The following is a 15,244-nucleotide window of genomic DNA, read 5'->3' as shown; positions in this document are numbered from 1 at the left end:
ACAACTATATCTCTAACTAGATACTCATCAACAACTGTATCTCTAACTAGTTACTCATCAACAACTATATCTCTAACTAGATACTCATCAACAACTATATCTCTAACTAGATACTCATCAACAACTGTATCTCTAACTAGATACTCATCAACAACTGTATCTCTAACTAGATACTCATCAACAACTGTATCTCTAACTAGATACTCATCAACAACTGTATCTCTAACTAGATACTCATCAATAACTATATCTCTAACTAGATACTCATCAACAACTGTATCTCTAACTAGTTACTCATCAACAACTATATCTCTAACTAGATACTCATCAACAACTGTATCTCTAACTAGATACTCATCAACAACTGTATCTCTAACTAGATACTCATCAACAACTGTATCTCTAACTAGATACTCATCAACAACTGTATCTCTAACTAGATACTCATCAACAACTGTATCTCTAACTAGATACTCATCAACAACTGTATCTCTAACTAGATACTCATCAACAACTGTATCTCTAACTAGATACTCATCAACAACTGTATCTCTAACTAGATACTCATCAACAACTGTATCTCTAACTAGATACTCATCAACAACTGTATCTCTAACTAGATACTCATCAACAACTGTATCTCTAACTAGATACTCATCAACAACTATATCTCTAACTAGATACTCATCAACAACTATATCTCTAACTAGATACTCATCAACAACTGTATCTCTAACTAGATACTCATCAACAACTATATCTCTAACTAGATACTCATCAACAACTGTATCTCTAACTAGATACTCATCAACAACTGTATCTCTAACTAGATACTCATCAACAACTGTATCTCTAACTAGATACTCATCAACAACTGTATCTCTAACTAGATACTCATCAACAACTATATCTCTAACTAGATACTCATCAACAACTATATCTCTAACTAGATACTCATCAACAACTGTATCTCTAACTAGATACTCATCAACAACTATATCTCTAACTAGATACTCATCAACAACTGTATCTCTAACTAGATACTCATCAACAACTATATCTCTAACTAGATACTCATCAACAACTGTATCTCTAACTAGATACTCATCAACAACTGTATCTCTAACTAGATACTCATCAACAACTGTATCTCTAACTAGATACTCATCAACAGCTGTATCTCTAACTAGATACTCATCAACAACTATATCTCTAACTAGATACTCATCAACAACTATATCTCTAACTAGATACTCATCAACAACTGTATCTCTAACTAGATACTCATCAACAACTATATCTCTAACTAGATACTCATCAACAACTATATCTCTAACTAGATACTCATCAACAACTATATCTCTAACTAGATACTCATCAACAACTATATCTCTAACTAGATACTCATCAACAACTGTATCTCTAACTAGATACTCATCAATAACTGTATCTCTAACTAGATACTCATCAACAACTGTATCTCTAACTAGATACTCATCAACAACTATATCTCTAACTAGATACTCATCAACAACTATATCTCTAACTAGATACTCATCAACAACTGTATCTCTAAGTAGATACTCATCAACAACTATATCTCTAACTAGATACTCATCAACAACTATATCTCTAACTAGATCCTCATCAACAACTATATCTCTAACTAGATACTCATCAACAACTGTATCTCTAACTAGATACTCATCAACAACTATATCTCTAACTAGATACTCATCAACAACTGTATCTCTAACTAGATACTCATCAACAACTGTATCTCTAACTAGATACTCATCAACAACTGTATCTCTAACTAGATACTCATCAACAACTGTATCTCTAACTAGATACTCATCAACAACTATATCTCTAACTAGATACTCATCAACAACTATATCTCTAACTAGATACTCATCAACAACTGTATCTCTAACTAGATACTCATCAACAACTGTATCTCTAACTAGATACTCATCAACAACTGTATCTCTAACTAGATACTCATCAACAACTGTATCTCTAACTAGATACTCATCAACAACTATATCTCTAACTAGATACTCATCAACAACTGTATCTCTAACTAGATACTCATCAACAACTATATCTCTAACTAGATACTCATCAACAACTGTATCTCTAACTAGATACTCATCAACAACTATATCTCTAACTAGATACTCATCAATAACTGTATCTCTAACTAGATACTCATCAACAACTGTATCTCTAACTAGATACTCATCAACAACTATATCTCTAACTAGATACTCATCAACAACTATATCTCTAACTAGATACTCATCAACAACTGTATCTCTAACTAGATACTCATCAACAACTGTATCTCTAACTAGATACTCATCAACAACTGTATCTCTAACTAGATACTCATCAACAACTGTATCTCTAACTAGATACTCATCAACAACTATATCTCTAACTAGATACTCATCAACAACTGTATCTCTAACTAGATACTCATCAACAACTATATCTCTAACTAGATACTCATCAACAACTGTATCTCTAACTAGTTACTCATCAACAACTATATCTCTAACTAGATACTCATCAACAACTATATCTCTAACTAGATACTCATCAACAACTGTATCTCTAACTAGATACTCATCAACAACTGTATCTCTAACTAGATACTCATCAACAACTGTATCTCTAACTAGATACTCATCAACAACTGTATCTCTAACTAGATACTCATCAATAACTATATCTCTAACTAGATACTCATCAACAACTGTATCTCTAACTAGTTACTCATCAACAACTATATCTCTAACTAGATACTCATCAACAACTGTATCTCTAACTAGATACTCATCAACAACTGTATCTCTAACTAGATACTCATCAACAACTGTATCTCTAACTAGATACTCATCAACAACTGTATCTCTAACTAGATACTCATCAACAACTGTATCTCTAACTAGATACTCATCAACAACTGTATCTCTAACTAGATACTCATCAACAACTGTATCTCTAACTAGATACTCATCAACAACTGTATCTCTAACTAGATACTCATCAACAACTGTATCTCTAACTAGATACTCATCAACAACTGTATCTCTAACTAGATACTCATCAACAACTGTATCTCTAACTAGATACTCATCAACAACTATATCTCTAACTAGATACTCATCAACAACTATATCTCTAACTAGATACTCATCAACAACTGTATCTCTAACTAGATACTCATCAACAACTATATCTCTAACTAGATACTCATCAACAACTGTATCTCTAACTAGATACTCATCAACAACTGTATCTCTAACTAGATACTCATCAACAACTGTATCTCTAACTAGATACTCATCAACAACTGTATCTCTAACTAGATACTCATCAACAACTATATCTCTAACTAGATACTCATCAACAACTATATCTCTAACTAGATACTCATCAACAACTGTATCTCTAACTAGATACTCATCAACAACTATATCTCTAACTAGATACTCATCAACAACTGTATCTCTAACTAGATACTCATCAACAACTATATCTCTAACTAGATACTCATCAACAACTGTATCTCTAACTAGATACTCATCAACAACTGTATCTCTAACTAGATACTCATCAACAACTGTATCTCTAACTAGATACTCATCAACAGCTGTATCTCTAACTAGATACTCATCAACAACTATATCTCTAACTAGATACTCATCAACAACTATATCTCTAACTAGATACTCATCAACAACTGTATCTCTAACTAGATACTCATCAACAACTATATCTCTAACTAGATACTCATCAACAACTATATCTCTAACTAGATACTCATCAACAACTATATCTCTAACTAGATACTCATCAACAACTATATCTCTAACTAGATACTCATCAACAACTGTATCTCTAACTAGATACTCATCAATAACTGTATCTCTAACTAGATACTCATCAACAACTGTATCTCTAACTAGATACTCATCAACAACTATATCTCTAACTAGATACTCATCAACAACTATATCTCTAACTAGATACTCATCAACAACTGTATCTCTAAGTAGATACTCATCAACAACTATATCTCTAACTAGATACTCATCAACAACTATATCTCTAACTAGATCCTCATCAACAACTATATCTCTAACTAGATACTCATCAACAACTGTATCTCTAACTAGATACTCATCAACAACTATATCTCTAACTAGATACTCATCAACAACTGTATCTCTAACTAGATACTCATCAACAACTGTATCTCTAACTAGATACTCATCAACAACTGTATCTCTAACTAGATACTCATCAACAACTGTATCTCTAACTAGATACTCATCAACAACTGTATCTCTAACTAGATACTCATCAACAACTGTATCTCTAACTAGATACTCATCAACAACTGTATCTCTAACTAGATACTCATCAACAACTATATCTCTAACTAGATACTCATCAACAACTGTATCTCTAACTAGATACTCATCAACAACTGTATCTCTAACTAGATACTCATCAACAACTGTATCTCTAACTAGATACTCATCAACAACTATATCTCTAACTAGATACTCATCAACAACTGTATCTCTAACTAGATACTCATCAACAACTATATCTCTAACTAGATCCTCATCAACAACTATATCTCTAACTAGTTACTCATCAACAACTATATCTCTAACTAGTTACTCATCAACAACTATATCTCTAACTAGATACTCATCAACAACTATATCTCTAACTAGATACTCATCAACAACTGTATCTCTAACTAGATACTCATCAACAACTATATCTCTAACTAGATCCTCATCAACAACTATATCTCTAACTAGTTACTCATCAACAACTATATCTCTAACTAGATACTCATCAATAACTGTATCTCTAACTAGATACTCATCAACAACTGTATCTCTAACTAGATACTCATCAACAACTATATCTCTAACTAGATACTCATCAACAACTATATCTCTAACTAGATACTCATCAACAACTGTATCTCTAAGTAGATACTCATCAACAACTATATCTCTAACTAGATACTCATCAACAACTATATCTCTAACTAGATACTCATCAACAACTGTATCTCTAACTAGATACTCATCAATAACTGTATCTCTAACTAGATACTCATCAACAACTGTATCTCTAACTAGATACTCATCAACAACTATATCTCTAACTAGATACTCATCAACAACTATATCTCTAACTAGATACTCATCAACAACTGTATCTCTAAGTAGATACTCATCAACAACTATATCTCTAACTAGATACTCATCAACAACTATATCTCTAACTAGATACTCATCAACAACTGTATCTCTAACTAGATACTCATCAACAACTGTTTCTCTAACTAGATACTCATCAACAACTATATCTCTAACTAGATACTCATCAACAACTGTATCTCTAACTAGATACTCATCAACAACTATATCTCTAACTAGATACTCATCAACAACTGTATCTCTAACTAGATACTCATCAACAACTATATCTCTAACTAGATACTCATCAACAACTATATCTCTAACTAGATACTCATCAACAACTGTATCTCTAACTAGATACTCATCAATAACTGTATCTCTAACTAGATACTCATCAATAACTGTATCTCTAACTAGATACTCATCAACAACTGTATCTCTAACTAGATATTCATCAACAACTGTATCTCTAACTAGATACTCATCAACAACTATATCTCTAACTAGATACTCATCAACAACTATATCTCTAACTAGATACTCATCAACAACTGTATCTCTAACTAGATACTCATCAACAACTATATCTCTAACTAGATACTCATCAACAACTATATCTCTAACTAGATATTCATCAACAACTGTATCTCTAACTAGATACTCATCAACAACTATATCTCTAACTAGATATTCATCAACAACTATATCTCTAACTAGATACTCATCAACAACTGTATCTCTAACTAGATACTCATCAATAACTGTATCTCTAACTAGATACTCATCAATAACTATATCTCTAACTAGATACTCATCAACAACTGTATCTCTAACTAGATACTCATCAACAACTATATCTCTAACTAGATACTCATCAACAACTGTATCTCTAACTAGATACTCATCAACAACTATATCTCTAACTAGATACTCATCAACAACTATATCTCTAACTAGATACTCATCAACAACTATATCTCTAACTAGATACTCATCAACAACTATATCTCTAACTAGATACTCATCAACAACTATATCTCTAACTAGATACTCATCAACAACTGTATCTCTAACTAGATACTCATCAACAACTATATCTCTAACTAGATACTCATCAACAACTATATCTCTAACTAGATACTCATCAACAACTATATCTCTAACTAGATATTCATCAACAACTGTATCTCTAACTAGATACTCATCAACAACTGTATCTCTAACTAGATACTCATCAACAACTATATCTCTAACTAGATACTCATCAACAACTGTATCTCTAACTAGATACTCATCAACAACTATATCTCTAACTAGATCCTCATCAACAACTATATCTCTAACTAGTTACTCATCAACAACTATATCTCTAACTAGATATTCATCAACAACTGTATCTCTAACTAGTTACTCATCAACAACTATATCTCTAACTAGATCCTCATCAACAACTATATCTCTAACTAGTTACTCATCAACAACTATATCTCTAACTAGATACTCATCAATAACTATATCTCTAACTAGATACTCATCAACAACTGTATCTCTAACTAGATACTCATCAACAACTATATCTCTAACTAGATACTCATCAACAACTGTATCTCTAACTAGATACTCATCAACAACTATATCTCTAACTAGATACTCATCAACAACTATATCTCTAACTAGATACTCATCAACAACTGTATCTCTAACTAGATACTCATCAATAACTGTATCTCTAACTAGATACTCATCAATAACTGTATCTCTAACTAGATACTCATCAACAACTGTATCTCTAACTAGATATTCATCAACAACTGTATCTCTAACTAGATACTCATCAACAACTATATCTCTAACTAGATACTCATCAACAACTATATCTCTAACTAGATACTCATCAACAACTGTATCTCTAACTAGATACTCATCAATAACTGTATCTCTAACTAGATACTCATCAACAACTATATCTCTAACTAGATATTCATCAACAACTGTATCTCTAACTAGATACTCATCAACAACTATATCTCTAACTAGATACTCATCAACAACTATATCTCTAACTAGATACTCATCAACAACTGTATCTCTAACTAGATACTCATCAATAACTGTATCTCTAACTAGATACTCATCAATAACTGTATCTCTAACTAGATACTCATCAACAACTATATCTCTAACTAGATACTCATCAACAACTATATCTCTAACTAGATACTCATCAACAACTGTATCTCTAACTAGATACTCATCAATAACTGTATCTCTAACTAGATACTCATCAATAACTGTATCTCTAACTAGATACTCATCAACAACTGTATCTCTAACTAGATATTCATCAACAACTGTATCTCTAACTAGATACTCATCAACAACTGTATCTCTAACTAGATACTCATCAACAACTATATCTCTAACTAGTTACTCATCAACAACTATATCTCTAACTAGTTACTCATCAACAACTATATCTCTAACTAGATACTCATCAATAACTATATCTCTAACTAGATACTCATCAACAACTGTATCTCTAACTAGATACTCATCAATAACTGTACTCTAACTAGATACTCATCAACAACTATATCTCTAACTAGATACTCATCAACAACTATATGTCTAACTAGTTACTCATCAACAACTATATCTCTAACTAGATACTCATCAACAACTGTATCTCTAACTAGATACTCATCAACAACTATATCTCTAACGAGATACTCATCAACAACTATATCTCTAACTAGATACTCATCAACAACTATATCTCTAACTAGATACTCATCAACAACTGTATCTCTAACTAGATACTCATCAACAACTGTATCTCTAACTAGATACTCATCAACAACTGTATCTCTGACTAGATACTCATCAACAACTATATCTCTAACTAGATACTCATCAACAACTGTATCTCTAACTAGATACTCATCAACAACTATATCTCTAACTAGATACTCATCAACAACTATATCTCTTACTAGATACTCATCAACAACTGTATCTCTAACTAGATACTCATCAACAACTATATCTCTAACTAGATACTCATCAACAACTATATCTCTAACTAGATACTCATCAACAACTGTATCTCTAACTAGATACTCATCAACAACTGTATCTCTAACTAGATACTCATCAACAACTGTATCTCTGACTAGATACTCATCAACAACTATATCTCTAACTAGATACTCATCAACAACTGTATCTCTAACTAGATACTCATCAACAACTATATCTCTAACTAGATACTCATCAACAACTATATGTCTAACTAGTTACTCATCAACAACTGTATCTCTAACTAGATACTCATCAACAACTGTATCTCTAACTAGATACTCATCAACAACTGTATCTCTAACTAGATACTCATCAACAACTATATCTCTAACTAGATACTCATCAACAACTATACTCTAACTAGATACTCATCAACAACTATATCTCTAACTAGATACTCATCAACAACTATATCTCTAACTAGATACTCATCAACAACTATATCTCTTACTAGATACTCATCAACAACTGTATCTCTAACTAGATACTCATCAACAACTATATCTCTAACTAGATACTCATCAACAACTGTATCTCTAACTAGATACTCATCAACAACTGTATCTCTAACTAGATACTCATCAACAACTGTATCTCTAACTAGATACTCATCAACAACTGTATCTCTAACTAGACACTCATCAACAACTATATCTCTAACTAGACACTCATCAACAATTATATCTCTAACTAGATACTCATCAACAACTGTATCTCTAACTAGATACTCATCAACAACTATATCTCTAACTAGATACTCATCAACAACTATATCTCTAACTAGATACTCATCAACAACTGTATCTCTAACTAGATACTCATCAACAACTGTATCTCTAACTAGATACTCATCAACAACTGTATCTCTAACTAGATACTCATCAACAACTGTATCTCTAACTAGATACTCATCAACAACTATATCTCTAACTAGATACTCATCAACAACTATATCTCTAACTAGACACTCATCAACAACTATATCTCTAACTAGATACTCATCAACAACTATATCTCTAACTAGATACTCATCAACAACTGTATCTCTAACTAGATACTCATCAACAACTATATCTCTAACTAGATACTCATCAACAACTATATCTCTAACTAGATACTCATCAACAACTATATCTCTAACTAGATACTCATCAACAACTGTATCTCTAACTAGATACTCATCAACAACTATATCTCTAACTAGATACTCATCAACAACTGTATCTCTAACTAGATACTCATCAACAACTGTATCTCTAACTAGATACTCATCAACAACTATATCTCTAACGAGATACTCATCAACAACTATATCTCTAACTAGATACTCATCAACAACTATATCTCTAACTAGATACTCATCAACAACTGTATCTCTAACTAGATACTCATCAACAACTGTATCTCTAACTAGATACTCATCAACAACTGTATCTCTGACTAGATACTCATCAACAACTATATCTCTAACTAGATACTCATCAACAACTGTATCTCTAACTAGATACTCATCAACAACTATATCTCTAACTAGATACTCATCAACAACTATATCTCTTACTAGATACTCATCAACAACTGTATCTCTAACTAGATACTCATCAACAACTATATCTCTAACTAGATACTCATCAACAACTGTATCTCTAACTAGATACTCATCAACAACTGTATCTCTAACTAGATACTCATCAACAACTATATCTCTAACTAGATACTCATCAACAACTGTATCTCTAACTAGATACTCATCAACAACTGTATCTCTAACTAGATACTCATCAACAACTATATCTCTAACTAGATACTCATCAACAACTGTATCTCTAACTAGATACTCATCAACAACTGTATCTCTAACTAGATACTCATCAACAACTATATCTCTAACTAGACACTCATCAACAACTATATCTCTAACTAGATACTCATCAACAACTATATCTCTAACTAGATACTCATCAACAACTGTATCTCTAACTAGATACTCATCAACAACTGTATCTCTAACTAGATACTCATCAACAACTATATCTCTAACTAGATACTCATCAACAACTATATCTCTAACTAGATACTCATCAACAACTGTATCTCTAACTAGATACTCATCAACAACTATATCTCTAACTAGATACTCATCAACAACTGTATCTCTAACTAGATACTCATCAACAACTGTATCTCTAACTAGATACTCATCAACAACTATATCTCTAACTAGATACTCATCAACAACTATATCTCTAACTAGATACTCATCAACAACTATATCTCTAACTAGATACTCATCAACAACTATATCTCTAACTAGACACTCATCAACAACTATATCTCTAACTAGATACTCATCAACAACTATATCTCTAACTAGATACTCATCAACAACTGTATCTCTAACTAGATACTCATCAACAACTGTATCTCTAACTAGATACTCATCAACAACTATATCTCTAACTAGACACTCATCAACAACTATATCTCTAACTAGATACTCATCAACAACTATATCTCTAACTAGATACTCATCAACAACTGTATCTCTAACTAGATACTCATCAACAACTGTATCTCTAACTAGATACTCATCAACAACTATATCTCTAACTAGACACTCATCAACAACTATATCTCTAACTAGATACTCATCAACAACTATATCTCTAACTAGATACTCATCAACAACTGTATCTCTAACTAGATACTCATCAACAACTGTATCTCTAACTAGATACTCATCAACAACTATATCTCTAACTAGATACTCATCAACAACTATATCTCTAACTAGATACTCATCAACAACTGTATCTCTAACTAGATACTCATCAACAACTGTATCTCTAACTAGATACTCATCAACAACTATATCTCTAACTAGATACTCATCAACAACTATATCTCTAACTAGATACTCATCAACAACTATATGTCTAACTAGTTACTCATCAACAACTATATCTCTAACTAGATACTCATCAACAACTGTATCTCTAACTAGATACTCATCAACAACTATATGTCTAACTAGTTACTCATCAACAACTGTATCTCTAACTAGATACTCATCAACAACTGTATCTCTAACTAGATACTCATCAACAACTGTATCTCTAACTAGATACTCATCAACAACTGTATCTCTAACTAGATACTCATCAACAACTGTATCTCTAACTAGATACTCATCAACAACTGTATCTCTAACTAGATACTCATCAACAACTGTATCTCTAACTAGATACTCATCAACAACTATATCTCTAACTAGATACTCATCAACAACTATATCTTTAACTAGATACTCATCAACAACTGTATCTCTAACTAGATACTCATCAACAACTGTATCTCTAACTAGATACTCATCAACAACTATATCTCTAACTAGATACTCATCAACAACTGTATCTCTAACTAGATACTCATCAACAACTGTATCTCTAACTAGATACTCATCAACAACTGTATCTCTAACTAGATACTCATCAACAACTGTATCTCTAACTAGATACTCATCAACAACTATATCTCTAACTAGACACTCATCAACAACTGTATCTCTAACTAGATACTCATCAACAACTGTATCTCTAACTAGATACTCATCAACAACTATATCTCTAACTAGATACTCATCAACAACTGTATCTCTAACTAGATACTCATCAACAACTATATCTCTAACTAGATACTCATCAACAACTGTATCTCTAACTAGATACTCATCAACAACTATATCTCTAACTAGATACTCATCAACAACTGTATCTCTAACTAGATACTCATCAACAACTATATCTCTAACTAGATACTCATCAACAACTATATCTCTAACTAGATACTCATCAACAACTGTATCTCTAACTAGATACTCATCAACAACTGTATCTCTAACTAGATACTCATCAACAACTATATCTCTAACTAGATACTCATCAACAACTGTATCTCTAACTAGATACTCATCAACAACTGTATCTCTAACTAGATACTCATCAATAACTGTATCTCTAACTAGATACTCATCAACAACTGTTTTGTGATTAGTATGAATGTCACAAGATGAGACGCTACGTTGATTATGGCAGTTCAGTTATCGGCTGCTCATCTCCATCTACATGTAATGATAGTGGGTGACTGTTCATAAATGCCCTTTATACCTGTCTGGAAACCTCTTCATATCTGGGGGTCTTCCAATGTTTTGTGACGATTCTGATGACCCGACGACAGGGATATTTGAAAAGTGACAGACGAGACGACCATTTATCAATTTTGGTGACGATGATTGTGTAAGTAGGATTACTAAAGGTTTAAAGGATTACTGAAGAATTTTTGTTGGTTCTGAGTTCTCGCCGAAATCACAAAAAACAGAATTATTCGGTAGAAAATCACAGAATTACTTGAGCTGAGCATGCCCACCGAATTTGTGGACGAAACGCTTTTAACGGACTAAACAAATTATTAGCGAGCACGATTCTAGCAAATTTTAAAGTTAATGTAGTCCGAGAACATAATGCGACACGCAAGAAAATTATCACGGCAATTCACCATAGTAAATACGATGCAACCAACTTGATTGCGCTAAGGATGGCAACATTTTCTACCACGAAACTTTTGCTGCTAAAAAGAAAATTTTTATTATTAAAAAATAAACATATTGTAGCTATAGTGTCCAAAAGATAAATACATACAATAGCGCAATCTAAGCAGTTGCATCGTGTGTACTATGTTGAATTGCACTTATACTTTTATTGTGTGTAATTATTTGTGTCTTGGACTATACTCATTGCAAAAGCTGCTAAAATCGCGCTCGCTAGCACGATTCTAGAAGCACAGAGTAAGTCTGTGTGTTTCGTTCATTTCGTGATTTCGGTCAGAACCAACGAAAAATTTGTTACGTGTGGCCATATCTTTACTAACGTATTATTTGTCCATAAATCAACACGATCAAATGAAACTTCACTAGTTTTGGTTTGAAGCATCTGGCTCCACATTTATAGACTGCCAGGTAATTAAAGTAAACAGCAATGAAATGGCACGACACACTGACAGCAAATCCGTTTTCAAGACTGTGACTGACAGTGATTATTAAAGACAATTTCGGTCTATTTTCAGTTAAAAAAGTGTAGCCCTAAAAACCTAAGACGCCTGTCGTTCTTCGCGGAGTAATCAGCAAAGCTCCCAAACATCACTAATAAGTTTGTGAAGGTCGCTGGTTGAGCCATGCTTTTGATTAGCAGAAGTTCAAGCTGAGCAAGTTTCAGGTTTTCAACGCAACCCAGTCCCACCAGAATGGATATTCGTATTGAAATGACGAATGTTAAGAAAGAGGTTGTTTTGGTTACCAACTTGAAAAAAGTGACGACAGTGATTTAAAAAGTGACGACAGTGATTTTAAAAATGACTAATCTGACGACAACTTTGTGTGGTAGGACCCCCATATCTATCAGCCGTTGAAGTTAGCAAAATTATGATAGAACTAGAACAACACTGATTTTGATGTTTTTGCGTATTCACTGATTTGTTAGCGAATCATGGAGCCCAAACTAGAGTAAAAGGCAACTAACGATAAACATATATGTCATCAGGAGACATCGGAAACTTGTAATCTGTTTCACCAATCGGCCTGTATGAGCAGGTGTAGACACCGGAGTCCGATGGAGAAAGGTTTTCCACTGTGAGAACTGAAACTACCAAATCTCCTTGCACTGCTGGCTCTGAAGCCGTCACTCGACTCGCTGAACCCTGCATAAGAAAGCAATTACAGATAAGGCTAACTAACACAGTCCGTTTCGTCGACGATAGATCGTTAGTGAGAGAAGGATAATTCATCGCTGACACAACCATTATAACCATGAGCCAATGGAAACAACAGTACATCACAATATTTGGGTCATCTTGCCCTTTCCGCAACTTAAAATAAACACCTAGAATAAAGGTACAACTTTAGATAAACACCTGACATACTTTTCAAAGAGATTAAAAAAGAATGACAAGATAACTCCACGTATACAAAGCGTCAAGACTATCGGCACAGTTAACTAAAATAAGACAGTAATCTATGATGCCATTAGTAGGTACAAGACACAAATACAAGATCACACCTGACAATCGTCGGCAGGCTGCGCGTCACAGGCTTGCGCTGGATACTCCCATAACATGCCCTGCACAGTCAAATAGGTGACAGAGCAGTCCAGTTGCAACCGCTGCCCTGCCAGGTAGTGATATTTGGATTCGAATGGCAGAACTGTGGGTGACGGATAGACAGGACCTGGATAAGAAACACTGGAGTCACTACGCACCAGTCAATATTAGTAGTCAGTAGTCTGAGAAGGAAATAATGCATTTAAGAGAAAAACAGCTAGAAGGACTGGTCAAAAAAAACCTAAGATCTTTTATTCATACCACTGTCACCATTGACAACAGTTTACTAGTATTTGCACTTGCAATGGTAAAAACATCGTACAGAGTTAATGTACACGGTGGTTTAATGACGGTTTCAAATCGGTGATTTTAAAGATTACAGTTTTATGAACAAAGCACAGAACTTTATGTTACAAATTTTATCATAATAAAGGTTGTGATTTAGAATAGAGATTATAGGAAGCAGCCATTTTCCTGGGGGACTTGGAGAGTCTGTTGATTGGCTCACCAACTACTGGAGCAAATAGACAAAACACCTTACAGCTGACACCCCACTACTGACACCACACATTTATACAGCTGATACCCCCACTACTTTTATATAGTGAACACCCATTACTTTTATACAGCGGACACCCAACTACTTTTATATAGTGAACACCCATTACTTATATACATCGTACATGTACATCCCACTACTTCTATACAGCTGACACCCCACTACTTGTATACAGCAGACACCCCACTACTTGTATACAGCAGACACCCCA

The 15,244-nt window shown here is 33.1% G+C and overlaps 2 protein-coding genes across 4 annotated transcripts in view; both read right to left on the bottom strand.

Moving 5' to 3' along the window:
* Nucleotides 1-15,244, bottom strand: part of LOC137401421 (vascular endothelial growth factor receptor 1-like) — an 83,523-nt gene that overhangs the window by 38,739 nt on the left and 29,540 nt on the right. For all 3 annotated transcript variants that reach the window (XM_068087755.1, XM_068087756.1, XM_068087757.1), the window contains exons 8-9: nucleotides 14,435-14,601; nucleotides 13,898-14,075 (exon numbers count right to left, since the gene is read on the bottom strand). In XM_068087755.1, coding sequence (XP_067943856.1) covers nucleotides 13,898-14,075; nucleotides 14,435-14,601 — 345 coding nt within the window. The remainder of the gene's footprint in view (nucleotides 1-13,897; nucleotides 14,076-14,434; nucleotides 14,602-15,244) is intronic.
* On the bottom strand, nucleotides 2,910-11,496 carry LOC137401819 (uncharacterized; the record flags this gene model as incomplete). The annotated part of the gene is made up of 2 exons (XM_068088294.1): nucleotides 2,910-2,948; nucleotides 11,458-11,496. Coding segments are annotated over 2 exons (78 nt in total), but the record flags the coding sequence as incomplete, so codon positions are not given.

The sequence above is a fragment of the Watersipora subatra genome, chromosome 8 (assembly GCF_963576615.1).
Source record: "Watersipora subatra chromosome 8, tzWatSuba1.1, whole genome shotgun sequence".
NCBI classification, from domain to species: domain Eukaryota; kingdom Metazoa; phylum Bryozoa; class Gymnolaemata; order Cheilostomatida; family Watersiporidae; genus Watersipora; species Watersipora subatra.
Note: the sequence above shows the minus strand (reverse complement) of the source record. Positions and strands in the feature narration are given on the sequence as shown.